The sequence below is a fragment of the Stegastes partitus genome, unplaced genomic scaffold, assembly GCF_000690725.1.
Source record: "Stegastes partitus isolate 25-593 unplaced genomic scaffold, Stegastes_partitus-1.0.2 Scaffold1782, whole genome shotgun sequence".
Classification (NCBI taxonomy): domain Eukaryota; kingdom Metazoa; phylum Chordata; class Actinopteri; family Pomacentridae; genus Stegastes; species Stegastes partitus.
The window spans coordinates 84,484-111,382 of NW_007579513.1; the positions used below are offsets into that span (position 1 = coordinate 84,484).

General features: G+C 40.4%; 3 protein-coding genes across 10 annotated transcripts in view; 1 reads left to right on the top strand and 2 right to left on the bottom strand.

The window, feature by feature from the left end:
• The window catches only part of ubr4 (ubiquitin protein ligase E3 component n-recognin 4), a 51,184-nt gene extending 47,200 nt beyond the window's left edge, over window positions 1-3,984 (bottom strand). For all 8 annotated transcript variants that reach the window (XM_008302260.1, XM_008302259.1, XM_008302256.1 and 5 more), the window contains exons 1-4: window positions 3,855-3,984; window positions 652-749; window positions 420-523; window positions 75-204 (exon numbers count right to left, since the gene is read on the bottom strand). In XM_008302260.1, coding sequence (XP_008300482.1) covers window positions 75-204; window positions 420-523; window positions 652-749; window positions 3,855-3,979 — 457 coding nt within the window. In that variant the 5' untranslated portion in view covers window positions 3,980-3,984. The remainder of the gene's footprint in view (window positions 1-74; window positions 205-419; window positions 524-651; window positions 750-3,854) is intronic.
• Window positions 3,985-4,803: 819 nt separating this feature from the next.
• emc1 (ER membrane protein complex subunit 1) lies at window positions 4,804-16,092 on the top strand. Its single transcript, XM_008302249.1, has 22 exons — window positions 4,804-4,941; window positions 5,432-5,559; window positions 5,648-5,713; window positions 5,807-5,900; window positions 5,988-6,116; window positions 6,345-6,471; window positions 6,620-6,769; window positions 6,943-7,110; window positions 7,495-7,566; window positions 7,787-7,885; window positions 8,180-8,276; window positions 8,954-9,070; window positions 9,675-9,874; window positions 10,034-10,183; window positions 10,433-10,594; window positions 10,833-10,952; window positions 11,033-11,170; window positions 12,692-12,865; window positions 13,047-13,257; window positions 13,395-13,479; window positions 13,578-13,707; window positions 15,090-16,092. Exons 1-22 carry the CDS (start codon window positions 4,850-4,852, stop codon window positions 15,267-15,269), a joined length of 2,889 nt encoding a protein of 962 aa, XP_008300471.1. The 5' UTR covers window positions 4,804-4,849; the 3' UTR covers window positions 15,270-16,092.
• A 453-nt stretch (window positions 16,093-16,545) lies between these two features.
• On the bottom strand, window positions 16,546-26,691 carry errfi1b (ERBB receptor feedback inhibitor 1b). Its single transcript, XM_008302261.1, has 4 exons — window positions 26,569-26,691; window positions 20,436-20,603; window positions 19,855-19,934; window positions 16,546-18,710 (listed from the first exon to the last, which is right to left on the bottom strand). Exons 2-4 carry the CDS (start codon window positions 20,480-20,482, stop codon window positions 17,782-17,784), a joined length of 1,056 nt encoding a protein of 351 aa, XP_008300483.1. The 5' UTR covers window positions 20,483-20,603; window positions 26,569-26,691; the 3' UTR covers window positions 16,546-17,781.
• Window positions 26,692-26,899: the final 208 nt, after the last annotated feature.

The following is a 26,899-nucleotide window of genomic DNA, read 5'->3' on the forward strand; positions in this document are numbered from 1 at the left end:
CAACTGCCGAGAGTTTTGTGTTACAATCAGTGAAGTATTGTTTAACGTCAGTGCATCTCTTAAGGGACACTCACCATCTGAAAGGGTCTTCACGGTTTGAGGCAACTTGGCAGACTTCATCATAGCAGTGAAAGTAATGATTTCTGTGCGATCTAGTCTGCTGCAGCCAGTGCAAAGTCCTTTTATTAGAAGAATCAGGTGTTTCTGAAAAAAATAAATGTACAGTATTCCTCAATTTAAGCGATGGGTTTATACAGAAAAATAATTCCCTTTAAAACAGAAAACAGTTGAAAAAGCACAAATAGTCAGTAATCACAGACAAAATTGAACACAATGAAATCAAGCTCAAGTGGCTGATCGGAGCAAACTGAAATGATCCCCTGAATGTAGTCCGACAGTCTTACGTTTGTTTCACTCACCTGTGATACTGCACATGCTTCATCTGGGTTCTCCAGGCGCAGCAATGAGAATTCAATCAATACTTTGCACGCTGCAGCAACCGACAGCAACTGATTTCTTGGTACTACAGAAACAGAACAGAGATATTTTTCAGACCACAAGAAACACTAACTTTTGTATTGAAACGGTTAGACTGAATGTCCATAGGAATTTCTCATCTATTATGGTAAAGAGAAAACAAAAGATACATACTTTGTCCACATACAGTGGTGATGTAATGTGCAGAGAGTGCCACGAATGACGAGTAGAAAGGCTCATACTGTTTGTCGTGGTGAAGAATGTCTGATTCACTGCAAATGACAAGCGGAATATCACATTAAATGCTTTCAAAAATACATTCGCAAACATGTTCATTGCAATTTTCTTTTCAGAAAAGAGAGCATGTAGCTACAACTCTTCTAAATAAAATCTATAGCAGAAATATACTGTCAAAAACCTGTTCCAGCTGAGTAATCCTGACTGCGTGGCTGTACTAGACTGTAGTAAACAGTAAATACTTCACATACAGTACATAACACACTGGGGAAACCACATTTTGAACTACAAATCTGCAAAGGGTTTGTGAAAAATGAGGGGCCCTTGAGGCTTATCATAGGACAGGTACACCTTATGTGTGACTACTGCATCCTTTTTCAAACATGGCAGCTATTATTTTTTTAGGTTTCACAAATTAGCTGAGAGCACAAGTCATTCACAGAGACAAGAACTTGATGTTTACTATCCTTTGCATGCTGGACTACTTTACATACATTTATCTGCTGGAATGACAACACAGAACCGGCTCAAAGTGACGCACCCTGACAATATACAGTAGCAAGAATCCACAATCGGCAATACAAACAAATACACACTTGAAATTTTCTAAAAATTAAAAAACATCTTCTCCAACTCCGACAGCTCCTAAAAAAACATCCCAAGTACTGCTGACTGGGTTATTTGATGGCTTTTTTTTTCATTCGACCACAAAAACATGCACAGGAACAGGGTGAAGGAAATGAACAGCTCCTACTAACAATTAATCCACTTGTTAAATTAACTGTCAACCCAGAGAAGGTAGAACAACAAAAAGACCAAAAGAACTCGGAGTTGTTAGCCTTCAAAATTAGGCCCTGTAAGTCTTAACCAATGTAGTTTTTCAAAACCTTCTCTAAGGGGACTTCCTATTCGTTTATCGTCCAGAATTGTTTGCCATCTCCTGTGTTTCAGTAGCTTTAAATAATGGAAAGACCTACATTTTGCTTGTTTTCATCTAACTATGTGATACCTATTACACACTGCAATTTTAGCCAGGCCTCTTTCATAAAAGAGACAAACATATCTGAAGAGACGTCCTCTTTAAATAAGAACCCAATGAAAATATATTGATCAAATAGTATTCATCATGCAGAAAATCCAAGTTCCCCAATCATACCATTGAAACATGCCTCTGCACACCTGACGCTGACAACCACACATGCAGAGTAAACATCAACAAATCTGTTAAGGAAAAAAAAAGTCAAAGTACTCTTACAGCATATTCCAATTCTCATGTTCACAATGTCCAAAACTGCAGGAGAAAATGCTTTACATCTGACAGTGTACGCTAATGAGTGAACATCAGAGGAGTTATTAGTGTTTGATACACATATCAAACCTGGCTTAAGAGAATGAAGTCGTATTTCTGGTGTATTTCCCAGGAATGAATTTTCTTCCTTCAAAATATTTGGCTGAAAGTGTGTCAATTTTGTTATGCAAAATACCACAGCTGTGTGTAATCTATTAATGAAATAAAACTGAACAAAGCTGCAGCAATAGGGACATTCTGCTATGTGGAATCTCTGCATGTGGGCAGTACAGCCCAGTAAAGTCAAGAGTGAGCAAACCAAAATCCATGTGGATAAACCCTGCCCAAATCATTCATAACATATGTACTAAACTTTGTCACACTCCAGGTTTTCAAACTCTGGCATTTGCCATTTAAAACTTCAGCAATATATGCCCCTTTTTCAGTCTTCATAGGAATATACAACCTGCTGTTTAATGCTTAAAATGAAAAAAATCCATTTATGATGATACGAGAAGAACTTAAGCTTTGGTGTGGTTTGAATTGTTTCATGTTCTCTCCATAAACACTTGGGGCCCTGTGATAAACAGGTTTGCAGATGTTAAACACCTAAAAAGGAACACAAACATGTGCTTTAACATTTCTACTACATTGTGGACTATGAAGACCACAAACAACAGCTTAAAGGAAACTACAGTCAAACAGCGGTTGAAAAAATTAAACAGTCAATGCATGAGTGCTCCACTTTACAGGTTGCTTGTTTCTCAGGAAAATGAAACCAATAAACACAGCAGGAAGCTTCGCACTTGAATGCGCAGAGCAATCAGCTTGTGTCACCACCCTACACCAGTGTCAAGTGACAACTTGGCTTCTGTGTAGGTTCTATTGACTTGACAATCTCTCAATGGGGATGTATGCAACGGTAGCTACAAAGCGAAATTAGCATATATACCGACTTTCAAGAGAAAATCATTGGCAAGCCACCAAAATAATCATGCCTGGCTGTAACACTAGTCTCCAATAACAAGTTCTCGTCGTCTCAGCCTCTTGGCAGTTTAGCATATCCATCTCGGATTTCCCATCACACCTTCACTCTTATACAAAAACAAGTTACGGTTTTACTGACAATACGTTCACAGTGAACCACCATCACCTGATCAAGAATGAGTCGAGAAATAAGGTCCCCGCCTACTTTCAGCCCAACCACAAGCTTACAGCTGACAATATTTCACAGAGTGACTACCTTTATCGATCGGTTTAGATGTAAACTATCTGCTGTCATATCCATACTAGACTGTGTATGACAAGTGCAGCCCACAAGCCGAATCATATTTAACCAAGTTAAGTCAGCTGACGTAGTCATATATTAGTCTGGCCGGGCCATATCAACGTTACGTTAGCCACTCCGGTTGGAAGGCCCGGTTGGTTAGCTTGCTGGCTAATGTTTGTGTTAGCTAGCTAATGATGAAGCAAATTCCCAAAACGTAACACTGCGACGTCAACAAACGTTTGCACAGCAGTAACTTCACATATAAGATCAGCGTCCATCAGTCATAAGTCGTGCCTTGTTCCAAACTGTTTATAAGTTACCAGGCAGCGCTCGCTAAATAGCATTTTGAGTAAGTTAGCTAGCGTTAGCATACCAGCTAACGTCAGCAACGGACTCGATGCCAGTGCAAGTTAAGCTTAAGTAGCTTGCTAGCCGCTAACGTTAGCCAAGTGGGTAACGTTTCCCATCGAAGTTAACTAACCAAGCTAAGTTAGCAAGTTAGCCAGTCAGCTAATCCTGGGTGGAAACGGGCAGTATTTGAGCAAATACAAACCCGCAGTTTATTGACATGTAACCGGTTACCTGTTGATTATAGACCCAATAAGCTGAGGTAGCTCTTTCGTTTCAAAAGCGGTGTACGAAGCTGATAAAAGCGGCCGCACTGCCGCTGTCCATTCGTGCTCCCCATCTCCTCCGCTCGACGCCATCTTGAAATCCCATAGAAAAAACTAGCTACTGGAGGAAGCAACTGTGAAAGTAAATCATGGGGGGCGTTCACAACCTGATATTGGTCCTCATGCTGGCATTTAATCAAAATACTACTTTTTACTGAAGAGGAATATTTCACTATAAGTCATCCCAGCATTATTTTCCATTTCCCGATTTTAAGCCTTTTCCCCCCCTCTGTGTTGACATTATATGTAATACCAGTAATACAAATACTGCATACAGGCCACAGATTTGTAATTGATACTCATCATTATTATCATTATTATTAATAATTACCATGTAATAGAGTCTGTGTGTTTAGTAGAATAGGTTTCAGTGCCTCCTAAACCAACAATTATCCAATATAATATTGTATTTGCAGTCTATAAATTCTTAATTTTTGGAAGTTCACTCCATCGTGTTTGTAATCGCAACAAGATTTTTTTCAAGATCAGAAACTAAGCAAGGAAAGCAATACATAAATAAAAATACACTCCATTTTCCTCCATTTTTTTTATTATTATTTTGAATAGCAATACATAAATGGTAGACAAGATGCAGCTCAGAATTTTATTTTTAATCTCCTAAAAGAAAATGTTTAGCACAGGACAGACTAAAAAATCTATGTATATTTATCTATCTGTGTCTCTGTGCAAACTACATTGCATAATTTGCGTTTCTGCCTACAGCGCAAAGTTGTTGTTTTTGTTTTTTTTTTAATCTGCCTTAATGCACTGCATTACAAATATTGACGCTGTGCTTCCTTTCGCCTTTAGGGGGCAGCACTTGTTTTTCACAAGACTTAAAGGAAGTCAATCAGCTTCCGACTTCCTCCTTCAGCTGAAGAGCAAGTCAAAGCTGCTGTTGCAATGGCAAAGCTAATTCTGCTGTGGCTGAAATGTATTCTTTTATGCGCCACTGTCGAGGCTGTGTTTGAGGATCAAGTAGGAAAATTTGACTGGTAAGAGGAATCTAGTGAACGACCAAACATGTGTGTGGTTTACGGCCATGTTTTAATGTGGACATGCTAATGCTAACACCTGTCACAGCAACTAGCTGCGACTCGGTGTGTTTGGGGGTGGACTTTTTTGTGAGAGAATAGGCCAGAAATATCAAAATTCATTCATAAAATCTTGATTTCTCTTTAGTCTTCTTCGCTCGGATGCTGTTAGGGTGGTTATATTGTATAAATCTGCCATTAGGACACAAATGATCCCACAAACTTAATGAGTCAATGTGATAGAAACTAGTTTCTAAGCATTTGTAAAGCATTGTAACCAGTCTGATAATAGTCAGTGTACTGTCCATTCATGTTGTCTGCCCTTTCATTTGAATCGTGTGTCATAACACTGGGGCTTGATACCTGTAGCCATCCAAGCTGTGGTTTAGCCACAGTGATCAGCGAGCTGGATGACCTTCTGAAGTCTTGTTTTCTGTCTTGTGTTTCACAGGAGGCAGCAGTATGTAGGCAAGGTTCGCTTTTCTCATTTCGACACACATGTGCAGTCATCCAAAAAGGTGGTCGTTGCAACAGAGAGGAACGTTTTTGCTGCCCTCAATACCAGGACCGGAGAACTTTGTGAGTATTTTTTGAGTCTGAAAGATGACACGCCTGTCAGTTGGCAGATTTTATTTGTTTATTACTACTTTTTCAACGTGTGTTACAGTCTGGCGACATGTCGATAAGGCTGGGTCAGAGGGAACCATTGACGCTCTGCTGCAACACGGACAAGGTGATTTTGTTTTTGTCGTTGCAGTTGAGCTTACAGAGTTTTTAGTTCTTTAACTAAAAGTGCAAAACTCACAAAGCTGTTTTTGTCTCCTAGATGCGGTGCTGGTGGTCGGTAATGGCCGCGTGCTGCGCTCCTGGGACGTCAATGTTGGTGGTTTGAACTGGGAAATTGTGCTTGACTCTGGCAGGTGAATACCTCCATGACTTGCAGTGATTGGGTTCAGAAATGGGTTTACTTTTGGTTACATGTTAACTGCTTTTGTTTTCCTTTTCAGTTTTCAGTCAGCATGTTTAGTTGGACAGCAAGATATGGTAAAACACGTGGCTGTTTTAAAGAAAACTGCCATCTCGCTCCATTATCTGTCTAATGGACATCAAAAATGGATCGAGAATCTACCAGACATGTAAGTTACCATGATTTTGATGTTATTGGTTTAACAATGAAAGCTATTTTTCTCTATTACTGTTTTTTTTTTTTTGTAAGCTAAAAATGCACCCAGATATTAAATAATTTGCGAGCTTGATGCTTTTGTAGAAACTATCATTGTCATCATAATGCTGCTGTGGACTAACTCTGTGAACAAGATCGACGTTTTACAACTTCAATAATTTCTGTGTTTTTATCTCTACAGTGAAACCGTGGATTACCAGGCTGTATATTCTGATGGAAATGGTGAAGTTTATGTGTTGGGAGTTGTTCCCCATTCCCACATCGCTATTGTTGTTTATAGTATAGAGGATGGAGAGATAATCAAACAGGTAATCCTGATTTATGAAGTCAGAAAATGTATAAATGCTGTGAAGAAAATAGAGAATATATTTTAAATCCATCAAGTAAAACAAACCAGTGGTTCAATATAATAATAAAATTCCACATTTCTGAGTTCTTTCCTTGTGTTGTTTTCAGATCTCGGTCGAAGCACCGTGGCTGTCCAACATACAGGCCAGCTGTGTAGTGGTCGGCCAGGGGATGCTGACTTGTGTAGACTCTGCAGCTATGTCTTTCTACATGCTTGACGTCCACCTACAGTTACAGATGACCCAGATTCCCCTGCAGGTATCAAGCAAAATAAAACAAAAACATTTCTACTCGATGAAATAACCATGTGTGTTCTTTGCTGTATTTCAGTTAGTGCTCTGCTTTCCCGCCCTATTTATACACTCTTCTTTTTCTCAGTGTGCATGCTGTGAAACGTTTATCATACTGTTGTGTTATTTGTCTTGTTCCAGTCTCTAGCGCTTGAAGTAGACCCAGGATTTAATCCGGTGCTGTTGTCACACCAGCCCAACCCAGCCCGTCAGCCGCTGTCAGAGTTCTTCCTTCAGCTCGGCCCTGACCACTACCAGCTTCTTCAGCTCAACGATGGCCAGATAGTTACAATGAGGGACTTCAAGCCGGTATGTTATGGTTTCTCTGTGTTGCACTTTTAATGTGCAAAGACCAGACCACTTTTTATTTGTAACACTTGCTACTGAGAAAAGTCACTCTAGATGAAAACGCCAGTCATCTGCCTGAAATGCAAATGTTGTTTGATACCTTTGATAAAATGCTTGACTGCCACAAGCATATGGGTGGGTAATGTCAGCAATGGAAGAGTTAAACACAGCCTTGGCATCTTTAAGACAGAAGCCTCTTATCCCCTACCTCAGAGATTTTAGAATTTGATGTTATCTTAAGCTCCAAAATGTATTGTTTTTGTCATTTCAAAATGTGTAACTTTGAGATATCATGACTGCTAATTTAAGAAATTGTTTTTCAAAAATTGTGTACAACATTTGTAGGCCTTGCTGGTTTCCTTTGCAACCACTGGAGAGAAGACTGTGGCTGCTGTCATGTCACCCAAGAATAAAACTGTGAGTTCATGTGAAATCACACCTTCAGTTTTCCTAGAACAAGTTTTCTCACCGGGCTCACTTGGCGAATTTCTGGCACGTTTTAGCTGCTTTAGGTGTCTCTACTGCCAAGTTCAGTCATGTCAACAATGTCATAAGATATTTTTTTGAAACTCAAGTTTAAACAGTAATTTTCTTTTAAAACTGTTTTGAATGCTAATTATTGATTTCTACTCGACAGGCTTGTAGTGTTAACCTCTTTAGTGCTGACACTGGACGCAGACTTCTAGACACCACACTGATTTTTAATATGGATCCAAATGGTGGGAAACCAGAGAAGGTGAGTCTACTTTTCTGCCCAGTGACTGTATGGATGGTTATGCAGCTATTGCCTAACATTACTTCCAGAGCAGTAGAGAATCAGTTGTGGTGTTAACGATGCCTTTTAGTGGCGTCCCTATTGCTCATCTAGTTAAGCAGGCAAACCATAAACAGGGGCTATAGTTCCCTGATAGTTCTTCCCCCCCCCTTTCCTGTCTGTCTCTACTGCTCTAAAATAAAGACAAAAAGCCCCCAAAATATATTTTTAAAAAAATAAAATTAAAATCTAATACATTTTTATTCTGGCTTTCAGCTCTTTGTGCAGCCGTTCTTGAAGAAGGATGACTCTGTCGGCTACAGGGCCATGGTGCAGACAGAAGACCACACACTCACTTTCATACAACAGCCAGGTAGGAATGACTAAAGAGGAAGCCAGGGAAGAATGCTCCTCAAGTCTGCACCACTGATTGTAATGTTAGCTGCAGTGTTGCATTGCTGGAGTGTCTTTTCTTTCTACCACTTGGGGGTGCCAAAGTCAGAACAGCTTAAAATCTGTGTCATTGTTATAAAATAAACTGAATAAATAGACTTTTATCTAGAATGTGTCTGGAATGTAGTTTAACAAGATCCCACAATGACATCACTGTGTTTATTTATTGTTTTGTTTTTCATAAAGCATGTTGTTCCTATAGAGGGGTCCACATGTGGTGTGTTGTAGAGAACCCCCGTGGGTTAAACCGTCGTGTAACTGAAGCGCCCGTCAGTCTTTGTGTTTACTGTTGGGATACAGTGCATGTTTCCAAGGTACAAAGAAGCCGGTGAGCCAGGCTTAGCCTCATGATAATATTTTGGTATATCCCACCTCTAATTCATCATACATGCTGCCAACATCTGACCACCGTGTGGAACATAAATAGACTCTGTTTTCATAATGTACACACAGTCTTGTCATTTCCATGAGCATGAAGGGGGGAAAAAAAACTGTCATCTCGTAATTAATGGAAAGCGTCAACACAAACTGCATATTGTCACAGGGTGTGGAAAGTGAATGAATGATTACAGAACAATAATGAGTCTTGCTTTCCAGGGCGTGTAATGTGGACAAGAGAGGAGGCCCTGTCAGATGTGGTGACAATGGAAATGGTGGATCTGCCCCTCACTGGAACGCAGGCTGAGCTGGAGGGAGAGTTTGGCAAAAAGGCTGGTAAATGTCAAACCAAAATTCTTTTTTTCATATTGAAGATGTCTCAGTATTTATGTGTTGTCCATTTTAGCTATTATTTCCATCGTTTAGTTTTCTCCTTTACGCTGTAGAAACTTAACTGCGTTGTCTTATTGCTTATTATTTGTATTTTATCCTTAAGTACATCAGCGCCTGCATTTGATCAGCAAAGCCGTTTTTAGATTACTATGAGCCAATGCCTAGTTTTAAAAGAAAAAAAATGATTACTTGGGTGTGTGCAGCCTTGATTCACTTGCTTCCTGTTAGCTTCACTTTTTTGTTTTTGTCTGATTTTTACTGCTGCATATGGATTCAGCCATTCAAGGTAACACATTTCTCTGCTCTTCTCAATGAAACTTAACTGCTTTTTTGAATATTAGTCCCCTGTTGTGTACTGAAAATCATTTTTAACATCCTCTGCGCCTTTCTATTAGTCATCGCCTAGTGTCACTTGATTTCACGTTTAGATTAGATTCTACATTTCTTCCACTGTTGTGTTAAATCAGTGACAAACCTGACAAAGACCTAAAATGTGAATCCAACCCACTGAATCTCAGTATGCGTTCTCTTGCTGTAATCCATCTAGATGGGCTGATGTCTATGGTGTTGAAGAGGCTGTCCTCTCAGCTCATCCTGCTGCAGGCCTGGATCGCTCACCTGTGGAAGCTGTTCTATGATGCGCGAAAACCCCGCAGTCAAGTAAAAAATGACATCACCATTGAGAACTTGTCCAGGGATGAGTTCAACTTGCAGAAGATGATGGTTATGGTTACCGCATCTGGGAAGGTATGAGACTAAAGCGCACCCTCTCATTTAGCTGTGCTACTTTTAGTTTGTTTTGTCTAAGATCAGTCATGCCTAAAGGGAAATTAAACACTATTAAACAGACACCATCAGACATTTCACTTTTTCCTCTACAGTAGATTCTTGTTTTTTTCTGTTCAGCTCTTTGGGATTGACAGTAAGACCGGCAGTATCTTGTGGAGGCACTACCTGGACAACGTCCCATCTAATGCAGCTTTCAAACTAATGGTGCAACGGACGACTGCACACTTCCCTCATCCACCGCAGTGCACACTACTCATCAAAGACAAGGTACTGTATAATAGAGACTCTGTGTATAAAGAGTGTCAGGTCTGATGTCAATTTTATTGCATGTGGGCAGCAAACATAAATAAAGTACCACCAAAGAGTGTGAAATGAACAGACCAGCTGCCTCCTGCTTTGCCCAACTTACAGTGAGGGTCTCTGGGAATACTTTTATGTCACATTTAGCACGTGTTTACTTTAGAAGTTGCTAATGTTTATTTTTGCGATTTATTATACATATTCTTTTGTCTTTAGGACACAGGTCTGGCAACACTACATGTATTTAACCCCATCTTTGGCAAGAAGAGTCATGTCACGCCACCCGCTCTACCTCAGCCAATACTTCAGTCACTCATGCTGCCTCTCATGGACCAGGATTATGCGAAGGTCTTGCTTCTCGTTGATGACCAGTACAAGGTCTGTGGCAAACTCAACCAGATTAACCAGATTTAGTATGTTGTTTCTTAAAGCTTTTGCTCTTTCTGTCAACACCTGTCATTCCTGTGTCCACATCCATATCATACACCAATGTAAAACAGTACAACTGTATAATTTTACATTCTAAAAATAGTAATAGTCTTTATTTTAATAAGAGATATTTGCTACCCAGCAATGGCTTATAAACACTTTATTCATCTTACTTATTTTTCCCCAGGTGTCTGCCTTTCCGTCTACAAAGAATGTACTGCAGCAGCTCCAGGAAATGGCCTCCTCCATATTCTTTTATCTGGTTGATTCCAGTCAGGGAAGACTTTCTGGTTACAGACTAAGAACGGCAAGTGAAGCTTTAAACTACTATGAAAAGATACTTGAATCACGGGTGAAATAATTAATCTGAAGGATTTTTGCTCTCAGGACCTGTCAACTGAGCAGATCTGGGAGGTCGTCATTCCAGCTGAGATACAGAAGATCGTTTCTGTCAAAGGGAAGAGGCCCAATGAGCATGTGCACTCGCAGGGCAGAGTAATGGGAGATCGTAGTGTCCTCTACAAGGTACAGTAACATCCCATAAAAGCTTACCGTGGTCTAGAAGAAGTGCTGAGAAAGTTTCAAACATGTCGTTGCTTTGATTTGGTCTGTTGTGGCTCCTTTTCCCCACTTCAGTCAGTCAGACAGACTCCCCATGTTCTGATGTAAACTAAAAAGTCATGCTTTCAGGAAATACTGTATCTCTGGTCACTGTTTTCCCAGTGATTCATATTCCCCCTAAACCACTCTCATCAAATAACAATGAACAGTTTTTCTTCTTGGACTCTTACAGTCCTTACTGTCTGAGTTGCTTAGAAAATGTTGTCATTTAGAAATTAGTCACTCTACTCCCACACACCTATCAGTCCAGAGAGTGGATAGGAACTATAAAGGAGATTGCAAAAACCACAAATCTTTCTTTGGGAAATCGCGTACTTTTCCTTCTTAGTTTCAGTACATGTTATAGCTGCCTTTACAAAGTACACAACGTTTCATGCAGTGTGCATGCAACTGGAATGTACCACTTTCTCATAATATTACGCCTTTCTCATGTATCTGTTACTGTCTGCAGCTTGAAATTAGCTTTCATCTGTCTGTACGCTGTGGTGGCTTAAACTTGTTTATACTCGCACAAGACACTGTGACATATTTGACCTAACTGCAGGGGATTGTGGGTCAGAATGACCACAAAAGCATGCTGCCCTGCATACTGCAGCATCCAAACAGATGTAGTAGGAGATCTGGGTATTTTTGGCTACTACATTTGACACACTCTGGATATTCAGTATCGGTATGGATATTGGAATACGTCCTAAAAATTTTCTGGTGGTATGCCCAGCAGTAGCTGTGAAGCCTCTGAATCAAAGACTGAGGGGACACTGCCCTATGTTCAAGTTTTTTGCAGTTATTCTCTGTAATAATTTTTAATACAATAATTTCTTGTGCCACATTCGATGACACAGATTGTAAATATGACTTTGTCCTTTTCAGACAAAGCCAAATAGCCCCCTTTTATTAATGTGTAACTCACAGGGTACGATATGTTTTAAAATAAATTATTCAAACTTTTTTAAAAAATGAAGATGGGCACCATTTCACATCTAAACATTAAAGCTTGTGCTTGAGGTTGCTTAATTTGACCCATGAGTGAATGAGACTTCTGTGTTTAAATGCAGCTGAAAGCCTTGTTTTCCATCAAGAAAGAAAATCTCCTAAAGAATGAATGTTAGTATATTCCAAGTATGACAAATACATTTTAAGTGGCTATAAACTATGTCAAATTGATTTCAATATTAACAAAGAGTCTCTTTTATTGGAGTCATTACTTTGACCTTATGTAGACTGCTTAACTAAAAACAGTTTATATCTGACATAGTTGGCAAATAGCCTATGATCCTTATCAATTATGGTTGGGATGGGAGATGAAGATGAGCCAAAATGTTAGATTCAGGTGTGTTAGTAAGACATAAGAGAATTGTTCATTTCACTACAGTCACAAAATATGTATTTTCAGCCTTAAATAATGCTAAATTCATTTTTTTATAGTACCTGAACCCCAATCTCCTGGCTGTGGTGACTGAGAGCACAGACCTGCATCAGGAGCGCAGCTTCATCGGGATCCTCCTGATTGATGGCGTCACCGGTCGCATCATCCACGAGGCCGTTCAGAGGAAAGCCAGAGGCCCGGTGCATGTTGTGCACTCTGAAAACTGGGTTGTGGTGAGCCTGATTGATTGTTACAGCCCCTCTTGAGGATATAAATAACAATAATCATGTGCTGTTTTGCTGCTTTTTACTTGGTTGTAGTTCGAATGTGTACATCACTAAAGAAATGATGAAGGGGAACACAGGCGATGCTGTCATGTGATCTCAGTTCTTACTGTGTTTTCTGACTCTGCAGTATGAGTACTGGAGCACCAAGTCTCGCAGGAATGAGTTCTCTGTGATTGAACTATATGAAGGAATGGAGCTCTACAACAGCACCGTGTTCAGCTCTCTCGATCGGCCACATGCTCCTCAGGTGCTTCAGCAGTCTTACATTTTCCCCTCCTCCATCTCCACCATGGAGGCCACCCTGACTGAGAAGGGCATCACCAGCCGCCATCTGCTCAGTGAGTTTCAGTGGGATAGATTGCTCTATATTTGGGAATAACCCACCTTTTTTTTTTTCACAAACAAAAGGTCTTTTCAACGTGTTTTTGGCCCAGCGCCTTTAATAATATGTTTCTTTGGATTTGCTTTGTCACAGTTGGTTTGCCATCTGGAGGGATTTTGTCATTACCAAAGATGTTCCTCGACCCACGCAGGCCCGAAATAGTATCTGAGCAAAGCCGGTAAGTCTTGCAGCCACACTTTCTGTAAACATTGAACAGTTTTTGTTAGGGTTTTTTTTTTTTTTTAATCCCATCTGACCTATTGATCTGATTTTCAGTGAAGAGAACTTGATACCGTACGCACCAGAGCTGCTGATCCGTACTGAGTGGTTCATCAACTACAATCAGACTGTATCAAGAGTACGAGGAATTTACACTGCTCCCTCTGGACTGGAATCAACCTGCCTGGTGAGTCAACCATCACTCGCACAAATGTGTTGATTACAGGGTTGGCATTTCTTACTTTAGAAGATAATTATCTCATTAGTAACTGTTATGACAGAAAATTGTAATTTATGAAGAGGCATATCAATCATTTTCTTTGTCACCACATCTGAAGTCTTAATCACATTTTGTTGATATTAAAGATCCCATGTTGTGCCACTTTATAGCACATTCGTGAGAGAGAAAAAGAAAAATATGTAACAGTTTAGTATATAGTTTATGTGAGCACAGGGAGCAGGAGAGAAGCGACCGATGTAAACACTGAATTTAGGTTGTACTGAAGCACAACAGGCGACATTTAAACACTCACCCACTCCTTTATTTATTTATTTTTTTCTTACTGGTTTCAATTTACACTATTTCTAGTTGGCCCTCAGTGTTACGTTTTCCACAGAGCTCTGACCTGTGGGCACACAATCAAAGCTATAGTTTTCCTTCTGTTGTGGTGACATTGCCATCAAAAATCAGAGTCATCGTGGGACGCCGCTTTAACTCAACTGGTTGAGCTGGCGACCCATGTACAGGGGCTACAGTCTCCGATGTAGCGGCCATGGGTTTGAATCCTGCTTGTGGCCCTTTGCTGCAACCCCTTCCCCCATTCTCCTCCCCAGCTTTCCTGTTTCTCTTTCGACTGTCCTATCTAATAAAGGCAAAAAGGTAAAAAAAAAAAAATAAGAACTTTGAAAAAAACATTTAGAGTCATCCACTGGATCTTCAGTTTCTCGGTTGCTTTGAGTGCATTAATGTTCTAGTAATCAATTGACCAACAACAGAGCATTTGTTGTGCTTTGCTCTTGGCTAAGGCATTTTAAAGTTAGAGGAACTGGATCTAGTGAGTGAATAAATCCAACAGGCTCTTAAAACTGGCTTGTAGAGGCTTTCCATGTGACGTGTTGCTTTTAAAGGTGCTTTTAAAGGAGGTGAGAAATAATAGTCAGATTTTATTTCTTACCTCCAACTTTGTAGAACATAGAAACACAATGAAAATGGATTTTCACCATATGGGACCTTAAAGATCCAGGGTTTCTAAACCTCTGTTTTCCTTTTGAGGGCAAGTCACCTTTATTTATAAAGCACAAATCCTAGGACTAACAACCTCTGGCATGTAGGATAACTCTGGGGCAGTTTAGGATGAAGTAATTCTAATGAAGAAAATATATTTGTCTGTTAGTTTTGAACAACCAGAGCAGAGATTTATTTTGACACAATGCAGAGTAAAGCTCTAAAAAGAAAGTCTAAGAACTATAGCTCAAATGTGGATAAACACATCAAAGCAGATGCTCATACAGCCTTTTCGTTAAATTAAACCTAAATATGACAATGCTATGCTTTTTGTCTGTTTATAGGTGGTGGCATATGGTCTCGACATCTACCAGACGCGCGTGTATCCCTCGAAGCAGTTCGACGTGCTCAAAGACGACTATGACTACATGCTGATCAGTAGCGTACTTTTTGCCCTTTTCTTTGCCACCATGATCAGCAAACGCCTGGCAGAAGTCAAACTGCTCAACCGGGCCTGGCGGTAAACCGATCGTCAGAATCCCGTATCTGACAGCCCCGCGGCTGCACGAAGGACCTCAGCCCGAGGAGATGAGACCGCTGAGGCCGAGCCTGTAGAAGAACACAGGTCAAAGTTCAATAAGGCCCATAAGGAACTGCTGGGGTGAGGGGACAGCGGGGAGGGGGTGAAAGCAGGGGTTAGTCAAGGTTTTAATGTGTTTTTTAACTTATTTTGCAAAAACAAGAAATAATTTCCTAGTTGAATAACTGTTCTTTTGTGCCACGTCATTTTGATTAAATGTTTAACACATAACTAATTACAAATGAATGAAACGAACTCGAATTTATGGAACTGTGGAGTTTAAAAATTCCTATACACGTGAAAGTTAGGATCTTAAGTCATGTAAGTTTTCCCAAGATTACTTTTGAGACATTTCTGCATCATCAGACTGATCTAATGGTAAGTGATAATAAGTGTGGAAATCAGAGAATAGAAATCGATATATGCGAGCATGATATGGTTCAATACCACAGTTGAATGGTTTGTGTTTTGAGCCTGCTGAATCACTCACTGATACTATAATGCCATTTTGATTCGATGGCAAACGAACTGTGAATACGAAACGTGAGGTGATGTTGTAGCATGGACAAGAAATGGGCTTTTCTGAAGACTCTCCCACTGAAGGCACTGTCGCACCGTTTCCTCCATCATACGCTTGAACAAGGAAATTGACCAACAGTAGCCTTCATTTTATGTGCACCAGTCATCCTGCAGCTCATATGTTCGTGAGCAGTTTTGATCCGCCATCGGCTACTGTTGATGCTCCATTAAAAGTTCTCTCACAACTCCAGTGTTTCTGCTTCTTTCCCAAGTAAACATTATTCAATATAGGAGCAGGACTTTGGTGTCTGTTTACTCATAATTACCAACAAATGGTAAACACATCATTAAGTGCTTTCACTCGTCTTGTTGTTGCCATGATGCGATTCAATAAACGGTAAATGGTCACATATACAGTGCTTTTATCCAAAGCGCTTTACAATGTTTCTCATTCACCTATTCTCACACACATTCATACACCAATGGCGACACAGCTGCCATGCAAGGTGCTGCCTGCCATTGGGAGCAACTTTGGGTTCAGTGTCTTGCTCAAGGACACTTCGACTGTGGAGGGGCTGGGGATTGAACTGCCAACCTTGCGATTGGAGGACATCCCGCTCTACCACCTGAGCCGCAACCGCCCTTGAATGAGGTCAACTTAAAAAAAAAAAAAATGTAGAAAAAGGACAACAACTCCATCATAGAATGAATAAGTTATTTATTTCTATAAATAGATTAAAAACAATTTTGCTATGATTTCTTTCCGACACAACATGACAAAACGCAAACGGGCCAAATTCGATACAGAACCTTCATGAGAACTTCCAACAGGTGGATGTAACAAAAGTCGTAAAAGTGGGCCCGCACCTCAACAGTGTAAACGTAACATGATGTCCACACGCTCAAAGAAAGGAAAGGTCCAATCGGCACTCCGTTTGACCACACGCACACGGCATTCGAGCAGAATTCACACCATGATTACAATTATCTTCAATTACGATTAAAAGTTCTCATTTGAATTTAAAAGGCCTCAATTACTGCTGCCGATCAGTCAATCAATGTAAAACCTTTGACTTGTTCTTCATACATCTTAATAAAAGACCCGAGGGCAGGTTTTAGTCGGTTTCAGATTTTCATCCTTTTCGACGACGTACCTTTAAATAAAAGGAATAAAAAAACGAATGCTTAAAATGAAAACAGAAGATGTTTTGCAGGTAAAATGTAGTTCGATAAAGTGAAATTTAAAAAAAATCCAAATGCACTTTCACCTTATTCTCATAACCTTTCTAAAACATGAGCTTTATCAGGTGAAGAGTTTGGCGTCACTGTAGGACGTTTTGGTTGTGATGTGCTATTTTAAAATTGGTCATATTCTTCATTTTCAAATCAAACTGTGAGAAAACATTAAATCCATCAATACATTATACTTTTCAAGCAGCATTGTCATAAAAATAACACACGTGGAATGAACAGTTTGGTATAAGCCCAGCTTGTACCTTTGTAGTTATTTGTCCTCTTATAATATTAGCTCAGGCTGGTTGTAGTGTTGTGAGCATCCGGCTGTCAGACTTACAAACTAGTGATGATAAAACTTTCCTGTGAAAAAAAACGTTTGCAGTGAACCAAACTTAAAAAGTAGTTATAGGAGGTAAATATTTCTCCACTATTAGTGAAAATACTGTATTACTGTGATGTGTTCTGGGTTGAAGTCTAAAATACTGACCGGTAAAAAGGTCAAGCAAAAAAAAGAAAAAAAAAAAACAACACCTCACAGTGCAGCTGTGTGACAAACACAAAATATCAGTCATTGCAAATAACAACAATATGACATTAAACACGTGAGTTATTTTTTTTCACACATTCTGTACAAAAGGCTACCACGTGGTTATTAGTGGTGTAAGTCACAATTTTGTACTTTTCAGACGAGCCGAGGGTTTCTATCTTTTCTGCCAGGCGCTGCCGTGTCCCGTCTTGAGCGGTTCACTCATTAGTCTCTCGCGTCTCTCGGTGTGAGCCGGTCGGCCCGGCGGCAGGAGGATGTAGTGGGTGGCGCTGGCCTGTCTGCCGTCCTTCAAAATGGGAACAATGCAGGGGGAGAACTGAGTGGCAGGTGGCGCCCTTTCGCTCTGCTGTCTCAGCAAGGCCTTACTCACATATTCTGGGTTAGCAGCGAAACTCTGTGTGGCGGGCATCACTCCGTTGATGTAGATGGGAAGACATTTGGGGCTCGGGGTGCGCGGCGGGCAGGGCGGGACCAAAGGGACCCTCGGGGGGATTTTGGGAGGCTTGTCGTCCTCGATGGCAGTCTTCGAGAGAGCGGCGGGTTTGGGAGGGATGGGGATGCGAGGGGGGATCTGTGGCTTGTCAGTGGGGAAGGCGTCTGAGCAGGAAAATCTGTTTCTGGATGTTTGGTGTTGGTCCGGTTTGTTCCCAAAAGGATCTGCTGACACCACATGCTGGTTGTCGAATGGCCAGTTGTTTGCTCGGCCTCTTCTACCTGCCTCCTCTCTGCTCGGCCAAGAGAAAGCTATGGAGCCCGTCCCGGCTCCAACAGCACGCAATGAACTCTCTTGGTAGGCATAATTCACTTGTCCACAGTCTCTGCTGCTGCTGCTGCTGCTGCCCCTGCACACTGGCTTGGGGCAGCTTTTGGGCAGAAGCCGTCGTCGGTCACTGGTGAAGAACTCAACTTCACTGTCGGCCGCTTCATCTGACATGAGCTCCTCGGGGTCGGGCAGCGGCGGCAGGGGTTTGGCCTCTCTGTGGCGGCCCCCGAACGCCGCTCGTCTCTGGGAGGAAGGGACCACCTGGTCTCCTTCTTGGTGCAGCAGTAAGTTATCAGAAGTTAGGAAGAGAGAGAGGTTGGCTGGGGAAGAGAAAAAAGAATCACGGATTAAAACAGAACATCCGAAAGTCCTCTTTACACGAACAAGTCACTTCTTTGTTGTGTAAGGTTTTGCTATCACTGTTGTTTCCTTCAGTGCAGAGACAAATCTCAGAGGAAGAAACATGGAAAACAACTTGCAATGATAAAAAAAACAAAAAAAACTCAACTAGAGTGTGATGTAGGAGGGAAAAATACCAGCGCGAGTAGGCTGCCCAATCTCCTTATAACAAAAACTCCTGACCTACTGAAGATACAGCACAGGAAACAGGAGTGAAAACATGTGGAAAACAACCGCTTAACCTATCACCTTCTTCGTCAAACATCAGCCACAACACCCTGATTAACACAGGAATCATCATTATCTGCAGGGAAGGAACATAATCTTAACTGAGCTTCCCATAACCTTCCCCGTGGAAACATCCGACGTGCCCCAGACTGCAGGAACAGCTGGTGACCGGGGAGCGATAGCTTCCCCTCCTGGTTCACCCCGCTCTCTCTTTTCTGATACACAACTCTGTTCTGTGACGGCAAACTCACCTACACACTGTCTACGCGATATGGGGTTTAAAGTAGGCTTTTGCCATAAGAAACCGAGGAATATTAATTCTTCTTAACAGAAAGAGAATCAGGGATTTATTGCTGCAAGTTGTTTCACAACAAATGAAAAAAAAAAGTGAGCGTTTCTGCAATAAGCTGTGATTACAGATTAAAAAAAAAAAACAATGATGAAATGATGAATGAAATTCAAACAAGCATGCTTTAACAGAATAAGTGTTCTCCTTCTGTATTATGTAGCGGCATGTTCTTCATGTGTGTTTGGCTCCATTTTTGTAGTTCTGATGCCATTTAAACAAAATCAACATGAACAGAAGGCATGATCATTTATACAAGTTGTCGAGCGTTTTACAACAAACGAAAAGAAAGGGTCAAAAAATGATTACAGATAAATATTAATCATGTTCCTTAGAAATATGAGCTTAAATTCTACCCAATTCACAAATCATTCAACAAGTATCATACACATTCAAACTGATTCCAATGGAGCTAAATGGAAACGGTATTTAATACGTAGCTTTCTTCTGCAGAACAACTTATATAATGTAAAAAAAAAATCTATACTCACAGTTAAATTCCTTGGCCATCTGCTGCTGTTGAAGCTCCTTCAGGTTGTGATCCATGTCAGCGCCCAGACCGAAGCACACTCTGCAAAACAAGAGAGAGAGACGTTGAGAAATCCATAGAGAGCCGAACACGTGTGTAAATCATTCCTGCGCATAACCTTGTCATAAGTCAGTCATTATATGTGAAAAAACAAGCACGACAAGCGCTTTACCAGAATATATGTTCTGTTCTGCTTTTACATTATGTAACGGCATTACAAGATACTGGATGTGTTTTTTTCTAGATCATGATCTTCATGTGTGCTTGGTTCCCTTTTGGGATTCTGGTGTTATTTAAAGAAAATTAGCATTAAAATTCACATGGAATCAATTAGAGGATTAACTAAGATGCCCTTTAAGCAAGTGCAGGTGTTCATCTTTTATAACAGACACATTATTGGGTGCAGACGGTTTTTATTTGTTGACTCACACAAAAATCCTAAAAATCCATTTGTTCTGTGTCAAAATTATATTGTCACACTGTGTATAATAATAACACCTATATTAAAGTCAGTTAGAGTCATTAAGAGCTGTGTTTTCCTACCTGTTCAGCTCATGCTGTCCCCAGTAGTTATTCTGACTCCCGGCCATGTTGTGGCAGAATTTTCATTTTTTTTTATAAATCCTGAAGGTGTGTTTGGTGTCGACCCAAACCTCCAACACAAGTCAGCTCCATCAAACCCATCACAGCGTCATTCTAGCCAGCGGTGAGCTGTTGGAGGGACACAGAAAAACTGAGCGTTAGGAGATTCACTCTTGAACATTTGCATCTTGTTAGGAGCTGCCGCGTTGGAATTAAACTTAAGACGTGACCAAAACACACATATTGTCTCTCACATCTGGCTTTTGCATTACATCACTCGGTTCATTTGCGCAGGTCACACCTCTGTCAGCCTGAAAAGCTCATAAACGAGGCATATAAATGACATACATGTGGGGGGGGGAGAAACATCCAGCACGCACAGCTGCATGTTCTAATCCTGAGAGGAAGGTCAAAGGTCAGCCAACAATATAGAAGAAATACGAGAAGCACGGAAAGAAAAGCACACAAACATGCTGCATGAATTACCTACAGGTGAAAACATTCATATAAATACATGTTTATATAAATGCACGTGATTGTAAAAAATGTGCACTCAGCTCAGTGTGCTAAACGGGATGGTTTAGGGTGTACTGGAATCACAAAGTTCACAACTGAGTTTACTACAGTGGTGTCACTTTTCTAACTTTAATGTAAGTTTCATTCATAGTATTAGACTGCAAATATACTTTTAAAGAGTCGTGTAAAGACATAAATACAATGAAACCCTTAAAATTCCCCACCTACCTATATTCTACTCATGGCGCCTTGCTAAAAAGCCCAAACTAAACGAATGAAAATCCCCTCATGAGAGTCACGTATGACAGACTTACACATTTTGAACTTGTTCCAGTTTTTACTAGAAACTGCAAAACACATTTGTGTTACGCTGCATTGTTCCTTCAGGAAACACCCGTCACAACAAAAGCCCAGTAAATGCCTCCAGTCTGCTCCGGCCATATGTATCTCTTTGTGGTTCCACTTTAAAGCCATCTGTCTGATGAGACGGCTGTTGCGCAACCTCTGGGTCAGATGTGGGAGGGCGACAGCACTCCTCACCCTCCTTCCTCCCTGTGACCATGAAACCCTGCAGTATCCGCCCTCACAACAGGGGCTAATTGTGCAGCATTCCTGTGATGCTGAATGACACACTGCACCGCCACAAAGCACCGCGCTTGAGCACACACACTTAAAGGAATATTCCATTTGATTCTGATAAGGCTGCGGGTCCTAATCTAGTTCTGCCTATTAGTGTACCAGTTGAGCAAGACAGTACATTTAAATACGTCACACAGAAACTGAAACGGAAATGCCTCAGTGTCAAAATGTTTTAACGGGACAGTCTTAAGCAGCTTGTGACCAAAAAAAAAAAGCTGAGTTATTGGTGAAGACATCTGCAAAGTGAGTTTTGTACAGTCAGATAAAGCTACACATCTAGTTTAAATACCAAACAGGGAGTTAAAGAAGGGCATCTAAAGGAACAGACTCCAGATGCTCACCCTTCTAATATCTGTACCAACTGATACCATTGCAGTGAGATGAACTCTCCTGTGTCAGGTGAAGGTCATTCTGCTTTTGTGTGACATCTGAAGGGGTTTAAAACTAAGTGATGCCCTCACGTCAGCAGGCCTCGACCCTGGTGGTGCATCCAAGAGCAGATTAACTTCAACGGCTTCCAGTGTGGATGCTGCTCAGCTGTCTGCAGCTTCGACTCCGTCATTATAGACAAAGACTCTATACATTGCATTGCATTAACACACAGCTTTTTAATTGGATAAATATCATCTTTTTTGCATAAATCAAGTTGCTTATGCTACGTATTATGTAATCTTGTGCATAGTCAGGCAAAGAATTTTCACAATTCAGCACACTGGAAATGTTTCTATTGCATTTTATTACTTTTATAATTCATAGGATTTGCTTCTGTCCACTTACTTGCAACAACTAATAAATCTCGCTAACCCTTTGTCAACCTGTTAGTGTTTACTGTAATGCATCAAAACACCAAGTTAAATTCCCTGCAATGAAACTGATTCCAATTCTAATGAGAAAACAGAACAAAATTTGCTTTCTCTAGCTTTGGAAACAATACAATACAAACCTACTTGAACACCTCCTGATCTTGCAAACCACAGCAAAAAGGGCTATTTCATATTCAAATGTAAGCACTAAATTAAACACACACGCCTGGAGGACAACGCGAGGGCCCATTTTTACTATCACACTGCGATCTTATTCTTCAAAGTCCTGCTTTGTTTCATGCCACTGATCTGTCAACAATTGAAGTAGGAGGCAAACAATGCAGAGCATGCAAAGAAAAACCCACTACAAACAAAACAGTGACTCACGCGTCTATTTGAATATTAATGCCATCCTTAAAACAACCGTCTGTGGCGTCATTTCCACCCGTGAGCCTCGGAGATGGAAGACGCTGAACAATTATGAATTCTACCGGCAATTACTCAGTGTGCATGAATGGAACCACTCTCGGCCATGAATGGGCCTTTGTGTCACTTTGGTCCACAGCGAAGCAAAGCCCGAAAATACAACTGAACTCTCCCATGAGGTTAGGACCAGAGATACGCCATGGAGACGAGCCGGCGTGGCCGAGGTATGAGCCTGTGTCGAACATCCCCTGCAGGAGGACTGAGTGTTGTTGGAAGGACAAGCCGGAGCAGGAGAAAACAGTTTGTTTAGCTCATGCAGGAGCCTTGATGTGTTGTCCTTGGCAGTCCCAGCAACAGGCCATTCACTGACCGGACCTTTGCAGATGAGTTAATTAGGTGGTGGCTGTGCTTCACACTTGCACCAAGAACTTCTCACGGCTTAGCAGGATGTGAGGAAATCTTACATACATACTTAGAGACTGTATAGATCACCATCGTGTACAATCGATGAGTATGTGACTAACATGCAAAAACAGCTTTCAACAGCAGGACTGGAGCATAAATGGAAACCTAAACTGACAACTTTAGACCTTTTAAAAACTCACTAATGTATCCTCTACATTACAGCCCAAACAACACTGGATTTATGGGGCTGATACTGATTTTATGCACATACAGTGTACCACTACATTAAACAGTGAATGAGACTGTGACTCCTGTGCAAAACCACCTCTCAACAGAAGGTAAATGGAAGCATATTGACCAATTAAACCTAAATAAACAGTGTTAGTGTGTTTTATTAAAGGAAAACGTATGCAAAAGTGCTATAGTCTACAAATAAGCCAGGCCTGTTGTACACTTATTGTACTGTATGTTCTATATTACAGCCTCAACTTACTAGATTTTAAGGTCAATACTGATTTTAGAGAAAATTCTGATATTGAGGCATCACCTGAGATTGTTTATACATTAGTTAAAGGTACAGTGAAAAATGGAAATGATGAGGGCTTTGTTTAGTAACTTTCCAGCAATGTAATTCACAAACTAGCTACCATGAATACCACAAATCTGGACTCTGCACCACTGTACTCTGCTACATGTGCTGCAGACAGAGCTGATGTTGTAATGGAGTAATAATCTTTTTCTGTATTATGCTCTGGAAAAGAAAGCTTCCATATCCGTATATATGGGACAACATACCTGCCGATACTGACACATCTGTGACATGCCAGTATCGGCTCGTAATATCGGCCAACTGATACATCGGTCGGGATCTACTCATGTGTGAAGCCCGTGCTGTAAATCTAGCGAGCAGCATCACAGGTAGTTCAACCAACCATGAATTTTAACCTGATAATAAAAACGCATTGCATGCAACAGTGGAATAAAAGTGCCCACGGTTGCCCATGACCCAACACTGTGGCAGTTTATGGTGCAGAAAAAACCTTTGACTAATTCTAGTCATTATTGTGAGTGTGTAAAGAATTTTGCTCTTTATGTTTTTATAGCTATACAACAGTGACATAAAAACGGTGCATAGCTAGGTCCAAAATGTTGTTCCTCTAATAAATGTAGTGCTGGCAGGGTTTATGTAACATATATTTAATTATTCGTACATTTTATTTTTCTGATTCTAGTTGAATTATTGTTCTTTACTGCCCACTAGCCTTCACAGTGCAGCCTCAACACTTGCCACACTACATCTAAATGCACAGACTTCTGAACAATCGTGTTCCAAATCAAATCATTGAATCTTGACCTAAATCCTGACTGTGGGAAACACAAATGTGAATCACTAATCTGGTGATCGTTTCCTTCATGAGATATACTGTTGTTTAGCTTGTCATCTAATGCTGTTTAGATTAATACGACCTACATTTGTCAATTGAAGCTGATTCAGTACGTGTCCGCACATGAAAAAAAAAACTGTTGAGCTCATTCTTATTTGATCATAGCAGTTTGGACGTCATTTGGGAAGGCCACCTGTGACTGTCAGCTGTAGACTGTCGATTTGACACAGTTAGGCTTTAATTTATAGAACAACATCAGACATTCACAAATTTGTATTATTATTACTTTGGTGATATTACATTGGCTACTCCTATGTAATGGGTGGGAAAAAAAAAGAAAAAATTAGGGAAAATATTCTGCTATCATGAAAGGTTTTTTGTTAATAAATTCCTCCAGCAGCTTTCAAATGTAATCGTCTGTTAAAAGATTTAATTTAAAACAACTTCAGTGAATTTTTTAAAACAGTCCTGAATGCTATGGGTAGGCAACACACTAGTAAAGCATCGATGCGATTTTAAAGCTGCATACTGACGAAAATAATCAACATTTTTTTGAGTTCATGCAATTTGATTTCTAATTTAGATTGAGGAGGAAACGGGTCCGTAATACAAGGCTGTAAATATACACTTGTCTCAGTCATGACACATGTGTATTAAAAAAAAAAAATAAATTACCTATTTGTTATTATACATTACACCCTGATAGATAGATTAGTTTTGACCGATTACTTGTACTTATAGATATTATATACCGACAAAAACACATTCCTTCAACATTCTTGTTTGGAGAACTTCTGATGTTATACAAGATATCTCTAATTTTATTACCAAATCTGAGTAAAATTACCCAGTCAATTCCCCTTTTTTTCTGCTCACGGTCATTTGTATTCAATTTTCTAAATATATTTCCAGTATTAAACAGTCTAATTTCCATCCATCTATCCATTATCTACACACCGCTTAATCCTCATTAGGGTACAGTTTGATCTATTCAACAATAATTAAACATTTTTGTTAATTATAATAAACTTGAGAATGTGTTTTATTACAATCGACCTCGCTGCTACACATATGTTTTATTTCTACTTATATTCTGCTTTTGTTTTTATTGTTTACTGTATTTATTATCTATTAAGCTTTTTCTTTAAAACCTGAGTACTTATTTGGTACCACAACATGTGAATATGGAATCCTTGAGTCCTGAGTCTTCTTTGGGCGGAAATGTTCATGTTGATTTAAAGATGCTTTTAGTTTTGAATGTTATTTCACCTTAGACATTAAAGTTTTATTATATTTTAGCAAATCCATTTCTATTTTACTTCAAACATACAGAGAAAGTAGTCAAATAAAGAAGAACTAATGTCAGGTATTTTCTATAAGGCTGACTATATTGTAAATTGAATTTAAATTTAATTAAATTTGTAATAATAAATTAAATTGAATTTCCCTTCTGGGATGAATAAAGTATTTTTCATTTCATTTCATATATGGGGCTGACCCGCTCTTCAGCGCCCACTAGCGGCCGCCGGCGGACGGAGCAACACCGGTCCAACCGTCACCATCCCGCCTCGACTCGGCTCCTCTCGGCCGGAACACGGAGACCCTGCAGCGGGTCCGGAGGGCGGTGAGTCCCGCTGCCCTCAAACTACCGAACCGATCCACACTCCGGTACACTAAAAAACTCTTTTATCCCCCAAAAAGAAACGACCAAAGCGATTTTTTTTCTTCTTTTAACCATCTTTTACCTTCTTTTAACTATTTTTCAATAAGAAAAAAAAACTATCTGTGGTTTTCAAAATCTGTTCAACAGGACGAGTTTTACATTGACATCATTTCCATCACAGAAAACACAACACTGCTCCATCTGATGGTAAATAGAGTTCAACACCCAACTAGTCCAATCAACTAGAGGAGACTCACCAGCGCGTAAAGCCCAAAGTTCGGTTCCGATGCGATCAGAATCAGTGTGGGTTGTATCTGAAGCAGTCAGAGCTGAACATGTGCAACATCCTCTGTGTCAACAACACCGGGAGGCCAGGCTCATGGTGTCAGAGTGACGCGCTGTTCCACATCTCCTTATAAAAGATCCTCAGCACGTTGGTGAAACTCCACCCAGAGCCGCCTTAAAGGGGAAAAATCCCCAGAAAACACACAGCAGCCCCGTTAGGAAACAATCAGTCATCAATCACACATTACTGCCTTCATTCTCTGGGTTTCTTCAGCCCCGTGATTTAATTACAGCCCACTTGGT